General features: G+C 36.1%; 1 protein-coding gene across 1 annotated transcript in view; it reads left to right on the top strand.

Moving 5' to 3' along the window:
• LOC106880038 (uncharacterized) overlaps positions 1 to 9,129 on the top strand; it is a 456,507-nt gene that overhangs the window by 145,469 nt on the left and 301,909 nt on the right. The window contains exons 51-52 of the mRNA XM_014929839.2: positions 5,306 to 5,459; positions 7,662 to 7,852. Of these exons, the coding sequence (XP_014785325.2) occupies positions 5,306 to 5,459; positions 7,662 to 7,852 (345 nt within the window). The remainder of the gene's footprint in view (positions 1 to 5,305; positions 5,460 to 7,661; positions 7,853 to 9,129) is intronic.

Raw genomic sequence — 9,129 nt, 5'->3', positions numbered from 1 at the left:
GCTCCAGCATGGCCACAGTCAACTGACTGAAACAAGTAAAAAATAAAAGGTGTAGGATTGGCTGTGTGGTAAGTAGCTTGCTTACGAACCATGTGGTTCCGGGTTCAGTCCCACTGCGTGGCACCTTGGGCAAGTGTCTTCTACTATAGCCTCGGGCCGACCAAAGCCTTGTGAATGGATTTGGTAAACGGAAACTGAAAGAAGCCCGTCGTATATGTGTGTGTGTATATATATATATATATATATATATGTATGTGTGTGTATATGTTTGTGTGTCTGTGTTTGTCCCCCCAACATCGCTTGACAACCGATGCTGGTGTGTTTATGTCTCCGTAAATTAGCAGTTTGGCAAATGAGACCGATAGAATAAGTACTAGGTTTACAAAGAATAAGTCCTAGGGTCGATTTGCTCGACTAAAGGCAGTGCTCCAGCATGGCCACAGTCAAATGACTGAAACAAGTAAATGAGTTAAAGAGTATATTCAAGAATTTTTGTCAACATTTTTTTCCTGTGCAAACACTCCATGATGCCTCTTTATATTTCTGCTCTCTGTTGCTGTCTGTCTTTCTGCTTTGGAAAAGAAGCTTGAAAGAGTTAGTTTGAATCAAAACAACTTCTATGGTTCTTTGATAAGGTCAACATTGGGAATCCTTTCTTTCTTTTTTTTTTCATTATTGTTTGTTTATTAAACCCAGAGCTGGATTAAGACGCATTGAGGCTCTAAGCACTTTAATGATTTTGGTGCCCCTGTACATGTAATTTGAAATATAAACAATAACAAACTATAAAAAGAATTTTTATTTTTCAAAATGAAACAAAACTAACAGTAAGATGGAAAATAACACTTATTTTTGCATGCTTCCACTTTATCTATATTTGAAACTCACTTAAAAGCCACAGTTCATGTGGACTATTAGGCTAGAGTGCAATAATAATAATAATAAAGCATTTATTGGTGCTCTACCAATATTACTCTACCAATATAGTATTACCCTACGAAAATGCTATTTCCCTACCAATATGTATTACTTTAAATTCAGTTTAAATGAAAATCTTGTAAGTTCTTTGAAAATTTGAATTTTCAAGAACCAAACAAAGGGCAGATTTTCAATTCCAAGATCATCCTGGTTCCAAAAAGGTATAATATGTCTATGGAGAGCAGATGTAGACTGAGATACAATAGACTGAGATACGGGGGTCTTGGATGGACGGACAAACAAACAGAATCTTGTGTTTCTTATTATAGAAGTTTTCTCCCATTTATTTTCAGTTGCAAAGTTTTTGATTATATCCTCATTTTAACATCATGAACACTTTAAAATTATATTTTCAATCATATAAACCACTTCAAATGTTATTTTAGCAAGTTTAAAGTGATTTTGCATTTTTCTGTGCCATAAACCTTTTACCATTCCTTTGGTGCCCCACCTCCTTTAATACCCTAAACCATGTGCTTATTTTGCTTAATGTTTAACCCAGCACTGGCCATAATTCAGTATTAAGTAGTGGATTAGGGTAACCAGTAGAGCAACAGACAATATTTAGTGAAATCATTTTGTTTTGGGTTCAAATACTATCAAGCTCAACTTTGATTTCTACCCTTCCAGGGTTAAGATAGCAGCAATCCAGTTCTTGGTTTATTTTAATCAACATTTTTCTCCCAAAGAATTCAGAGCCATGTGTTCCCTTTATAAATCAATATTATACTTGTATGGCTTTTGGGTCCAGTCCAACAACAGGGTAATTTTGACAGTTGTCTTCTGCTAGAGCCCTGGGTTGACTAACTATCAAAGTGGTGGCTGACTTAACCCATTACCATTTAATTAAAGACTTTAATTAGTTAAATAAATTTAGAATAGGTATCTTTTACTTGTTTTAGTCATTAGACTATGGCCATGCTGGGGCACTGTCTTGGAGAATTCAGTTGAACGAATCCACTCCAGTACCTATCTTTTTGTTTAAGCGTAATATTTATTTTATTGCTCTCTTTTGCCAAACAGCTAAGTTATTGGGATGTAAATATACCAACACGAGTTGTCAAATGGTAGTGGAAGACAAACACAGACATAAAAACACACACACACACACACACACACACACACACACACACACACACACACACACACACACACACACACACACACACACACACACACACACACACACACACACAGATATCATCTTCATAATTACGATCGATTAACATCTGCCTTCCATACTGGCATGGGTAGTGGTTTGATAGGAGTTGGCCAGGCAGAAGCCTGCACCAGACTTCTGTAACTGTTTTGGCAGGATTTTACAGCTGAATGCCCTTCCTAACACCAACCATTCAGCAGAGTGGACTTAGTACTTTTTACATGGCACAAGCACAAGCAAGGTCAGTTTTGGCAAGGTTTTTACAGCTGGATGCCCATCCAAACACCAACCACTTTACAATGTGGACTGTGTGATTTTAAGCAGCACTTGCACTGACAGGGTCACCAAGTAACTTGCAGGACAAAAAAAAAATCTTCTGAGAGGGGAGGGGGCATTCGAGATCTTGTGTCAGATGATGAAAGGTTATAGTGCGGCAGAGAGATAGAAACAGGTGTCTTGCTGTAGAGGAGGTACAAAGTTACCCAGCCAGAGACAAAGAGAAAAAAGGGAGAGATAGATCAGGAATGAAGACCAAAGCAGGTGCGCTGCTACAAAGGAAATACATGGCTACCCCACCTGAGGGAAGTGAAGGAGAGAGAGAGAGAGAGGGAGACAGCAGTATAGAGATGATGGCAAAGTGCAGGGCATACAAGGTGTGGGTGGAACACACAGGTCAGATACTAGTGGATAGCAATGATACAGTGGCAAAGGGTCAAGAGGACAGGATTGCGGGGGGGGGGAGGTAAGCCTAGTGCATGAAATAAATATGTGAGGAAGAGAAGAGATGTAGTTTGGTTTGTTGTTGTAGAGTGTGTGAGAAATTTTTTTGTTAAGTGTGAGTGGGACACACTACGTCTCTAGAACTCAGTTTTGCTGACGTGGGCAGGTCTTCTCAAGAACTTCATATCACCAGACATCTCAGTCCATTGTCATTTCCTCTGTGAGGCCCAATATCTTGAGATTGGACCTTACCACTTCACCTCGTATCTTCCTTGGTCTCCCTCTTCCATCTATTTTCAGTGGTCAGCACTTCCTTATGCAGCTGTCCTAATTCATATTCATCACATGTTCAAACCAATGTAGTTTTCTCTCTTGACTGCTACATTTGAATCCTCTTATGTCCAACTTTTCTCTCAATACATTTGCACTCTGCTATACATGTGCATTGATGTTGCACATCTACCTTCATTTCTCTCCAGTCTACATATGTCTTCTACATTCAGAGCCCATGTCTCACTACCATGGAGTATAGCCATTCACATACAAGCATCATATACTCTACCTTTCACTCTGAGAGTGAGTTCTTTTGTTGCCAACAGTGGTAATAGCTCTCTGAACTTTCTCCACCCAATTATTTTTCTAGAAACAATACTTTCAGAATATCCTCCATCATTGCAAATTTGTTCACCTAGGTAACAGAAACTATCTACAACCTCAAGAGAGCCTCCTTGGTTTTGATTGGCCTGGAACCCTTGTAGAAGACATTTTCAGTGGGACTGAACCTGAAACTATGTGATTGGGAAGTAAGCTTCTTACCATACAGTCACACCTACACCTGTATGGTATGTTTCCTACAATGGAGGAAGATATCTCAATAGAAAATGCTAAGAATGGTAAACTATATCTGAAAGAAGAATCAAATAAAACCATTAAGTAATTTAAGATAGGGCATAGTGTTTTGGTTAACGTTGTGATGTCTACCTTCTTGCATTTGATTCTTTAACTGCTGTTTGGCCTCTATGGACAACTGACCATTCACAGAGGTGCATAACATGAAACAAAAAGTTCCGATCATTTTCTGGAAGAAAAATATGATTAAGGATGAAACCTTGAGGAACACAGTTGTTAATTGTTGGGACACTACATCCTTCAAAATTCCCATGCTTACTGAAATTTTCCACTTGTACACCTGATGCAGCCCATCTCCCTTTTTCTTTCTTAACCCTTTCATTACCAAACCGACTGAAACTGGCTCTGGCTCTGAGCACAAATGCCTTGTTTCTATAAGTTTTGAATTAAAATCTTCCACCAAGCCTTAGTCGCAATTTATGTTCCTAACACTAGCTGAATGATAACTAAGCTATTTTACTAAATTCTTTGTTATATTTGAAGTAATTGAAAGAAACACAGAGCATCTCAGAATAAATACAGTAATGAAAGGGTTAAATGACTCATTCACTGTTCACTTGCTGTGCATTATTCCATGTACTGTTCATGCACTTTGGGGTTACTTTACATAATGAGTTGTAGTGCACCTGAGCATTGTATACAATAACTTCATTATATCATTATACCTTGCTACTTGTAAACTACATCTATGATCTTCAAGTTAATCGCCAATTGTCATCAAAAGCTATTTATTAGATGTTGCTCTCTCCTCATCACAGCAAGTGTATGAGACTTTATTAACACCCTTTGATCAATTGGCAAACATACATATGAGGGGGTACTCAAAAGTAACCAGAATTTTGCAATATTATTTTATTCACTTAGTTTTACATGTTTACACTTTTATCGCCTTCAAAGTATTCTCTATTTGAAGCAGTGCATCAGTTTGGCATGCTTTTCACTATTCAAAGCGTTAGGAAGGGCATCCAGCTGTAGAAACTCTGCCAAATCAGATTGGAGCCTGGTGTAGCCATCTGGTTTCACCAGTCCTCAGTCAAATCGTCCAACCCATGCTAGCATGGAAAGCGGACGTTAAACGATGATGATGATGATGATGATGATGATGATGATGATGATGATGAAAGCAATACCAGAACTCTTGTGAAGTGATGCCTTTTAATGCTTCTGTCATTTTTTTCTTTCACGTATTTCACATCTGCAAATTCCATAGCACCAGATTTTCTCACCAGTAATGAATTTCAGAAGAAGGTCTATATCAACTTCCAGTTGTTCTTTCAGTTTACATCACAAGACTTGTGATGGTGGAAGAGAGGAGAAGAAATGACTTTCAGCACAATGACAGGATCTGGAAGTTTACAACACAGTAGTAGAGGCTTAAGTGGATGGTTTTAAACCAAGCAACAGATTAATCCTGTTGATTTTCCTTCTTCATCTGTCGTAAATTTGTTTCCTTTTTATTATATGCATGGAAAGATTACTTTTCTCAATGTATTTTCAAAAATTTAAATCAAAAAATGTTTCATATTTCACAATCAATAGATAAGAGATGATACGCAATTGACAGTAGCAGTTGCAGACAATCTAAGAGATGAGTGTCAACTACACCTGTTAAAGAATACAAACTTTTCTAATATAATAACCAATAACTTTTTCTGCATAAATGACTGCACAAATAACACTTTATTGTGTAATGGTAAGTGACCATTTTTATTAATTTTTGTTCTATTAATTGATGTATTCAGTCCTAAAGGAAGAAACCAATGATTTAAAGGTGATCTTTTCATATTGATGAAATTACATAGCCAAGCAGGGTGTTAGCATTGCGATGAAAAGATCAAAAATTTTGTGGCCTTAAACGAAGCACTTAATTTCTCATTGCTCCAGCCTACTCAGGTGAAGTTCGATCTTTTGATGGTCTTGTCTTCCATTTAAAACTAAATCTTGTATTCTTAATTCTTTAAACATCTTGGAAACTAATCTAAGCTTCAGGCTAGTGAACCAATAGACTTGAGAATGACTTAGGCTCTTTGTAAAATTATTTCTGCTATAGACAATTATGTACATGTCACCAGCATTCACATTTAAATGGCTCAGTTAATCCAACAGCAGTAAATAGATAGCATGAATAGGTATGGTTTTCAAAAGCTATATCAACTCCTGCTGGTAACACAACAGCAAATTGTAATTAGTAATTAGAGACAGATATAATTAATTTTTTTAATGAATAATCTATGGTAACACTGCTGATGTTGTTGCTGTTCTTTCATTATCCAACATGCATAGAACCATGAACCCCCTACTGGGTAGCTCAGTCCACTTGATATAATAGCCAATTTATCCTCAAATCACACTTCACCATATTAAAAAAGTACACATTGGATTATATAATCCTTGATTCTCTTCACAAAGTTACCAGTAGAGGTTCCCTTGGTCCAAATGTTTCTATCTATTAATGATGAACAGAATAATGCCACACACTAGATATCCCAAATAAACACATTTTAGTACCAAATGTTTTTTACCGATGTATATAGATAAGCATCATTCCCTTTGCTTGGTCGGATACATGGGTGTTCATGTTGGTAAGGTGAGGATTCTGTTTATTTATATATGTTGATACTATACTATGCTGACGAACGGAAACTAGATTTCATTCTGGTAATCGTGAAATCGGTCGATACATAGTTGAGTTTATTTTTTTTTTAAATGTTGGTTTCTTTCAAAAGTTGTTTTCCTCGCATTTGGTACTAAAATGCGTTTATTTGGGAAGTCTAGTGTGTGGCATTATTCTGTAGTAATGCCCTTTATATATATATAAAGAAATAAGTATATTCTTGGGAATAGAAATTTCCCTTACAAATTTTTTTGCACACTAGCTTCCTGACAAAATTCTTGTAAAAGATTTTATCCTTTTTTGATTTTATTAATGGTGAACAGTAGATTGGTAGAATCACTTGAGCATTTGACAAAATGCCATTCAATACTTGGTTACGAGTTATATTCAAAGTTTACTAAGATAAAGTTTACTTTCATCACTCTGTGGGGGTTGATAAATAAAGAACCACTCAAAATACAGATGGCTAAATAAACAAAAGTCCCTGCTCATCTTTCCTCCCAATCCTTAATTCTAATCATCCGTTGATGAATCAACAACATTGTCAAGCAGTTGATTCTGTTTGTATGTACCATGATGGACATAAATAAACATTCTGTCAAAACTGACCTAACACAAAACCACAACAATAACAACAGCTATGTTATAGTTTATTAGTACAGTTACATACCCTAATGTAATTTGGGTACATACATAGGTGGATGGTTAAGCAGTTCACTCCACAACCATCTTGTACTGCATTCAGTCCCACTGTGCGATGCCTGGGAAAGTGTCTTCTCCTCAAACTTTAGGTTGATCAATGCTTTGTCAGTTTTGCTTTGGTAGACAGAATCTGAATGGAAGTCTATGGTATGTGCATGCACACACACACACACACACACACACACACACACACACATGTACACACACATGCATGTGTGTGCTCTGTGTGGTTGTATGCATGTATGTGTACCTTGACAAAGGTATACATATCAGCATGTAAACTACTGATAGCCAAATGAATTGAACACAAATTTCTTGGTTGTATTGATTTCATCCACCTTGTACAGATACTCCTTTGTTCCGTCATGTTATCAGAAACCTTATGAAGCAGTTATTAATGAGTCTCAAAGCCAGAACCGATCCTGTTCTTGTCTACAGGATGTATGATGCATAAAAATAAATCCATGAATTTAGGGCCAGTTTAGGGCCAGTTTGAAAGACAAAACAAAAAAATACAACATTACTCTCTAATACAAGCTAGGAGTTTTTCAGTGGATGTGTTTGTTTTTCTTTCATCAGATGGTGAATGTGATTGTACGCAATCATTTCAAGGAGCAGATTGCTTTATAAAATCTCCACAAGTTGAGGTAAAAGAATATTCTGATGATGGTCTATGTAACACCCAGACTTCCAAATGCGATAAGATACATGTCTTTGGAGAATATTTCACTGAGAGCACTGTTTTCACCTGCATATTAAAAGAAATTCAGGTATTGTCACAAATTTCAATTCTGTAAAAAGACTAAACTTTTTTTTTATAATTTTATTTGGAAGAAATGTTTTTTTTAAATTTGAATAACTTTTCTGTTTTAGTCAAAATTAACATAAAAGAATAATAAGTTAAAGATTTAACTTTCAAAATATTTATTTCATCTTTTTCAAAAATGTCCACAGTTTGAAGAAATGTGAAGAAATGTTATATTTGCTAGTTTTCAGTGTTGTTTACAGATGCTACCTCTTCCAAGAGCATCTGTAGGTTGAGGTGGATTATTTTATGATGGAACCGTCACTAAATAAGTTCTTTTCTATGAATTTGAACAAACACTCTATGATATATCGGCTTGATCATGATGCAAGCAACTAAAGCTAGACATGCTACTACATATCTTAATTGTACTAAAGAATCGACCAGCAATTCATTTCATTGACTTTGGATTGTTAATTGGATCAGCTTAACTTTGTGATATCAAAACTCAGGTGCTAAAGTCAAAGAGGAGAAGGTGTTTTGACCCCAGTATTTAAATGGTGTCTTTCAGGGAAATCTGCAGTGCTTTTATAGAATATTCAATGAAAGAAAAAGATCCCTAATGAGTATATAATGAGTATAGCTAAGGTAAAGAAAATCTGTCTTGGAACTTAGAACATAAAGAACAAATAAAAGAAAATATTTTGTTCAGCGCTTCCACCAGGTCACACCTATTCTCAGGTATATTATATTATTGACCTTGGGAACATCAAGGGCAAAGTTGATGTTGGCTGGATTTGGAAACAACACAGACATCAAATACCAGAACAAATATTGCAAAGTATTTGTCATTTGTGTTCTGTTGTTTCTGCCAACTGATTGCCATTGGATATCAATGAATACAAGGTAATATCAAAAAGTTCCATGTCTAGTTGTGTTTGATAAAAAAAAATAATAACTTATTTACCTAAGTTTTAACATCATCTCCTTTGAAATAGTCACCTTGCACAGCAATACACTGGTCCCAGTGTTCCTGCCACCTTTGAAATTCAGTCTAGAAATCATTTTCTTTAAGCGAGTTGAAGATTTTATGGGATTTGCTCTGGATCTTGACAACAATATTAAAACGGTGACCTTTGAACTGCATTTTCTCCTTGAGGTGCTAAATCTGGTGAATAGTGTGGGTTTGGAAATGATACCATGTTGTTTTTGGTGACAAATTCATGAGTGAGGAGAGCTTGGCGACAAGGTGCAGAATCCAATTCTTCACACTCCACTGATTTAGTCATTTTCATTAAATAT

Source organism: Octopus bimaculoides, chromosome 22 (assembly GCF_001194135.2).
Source record: "Octopus bimaculoides isolate UCB-OBI-ISO-001 chromosome 22, ASM119413v2, whole genome shotgun sequence".
Lineage (NCBI taxonomy): Eukaryota > Metazoa > Mollusca > Cephalopoda > Octopoda > Octopodidae > Octopus > Octopus bimaculoides.
The sequence above is the reverse complement of the archived record's forward strand: the minus strand, read 5'-3'. Positions and strand labels throughout refer to the sequence as shown.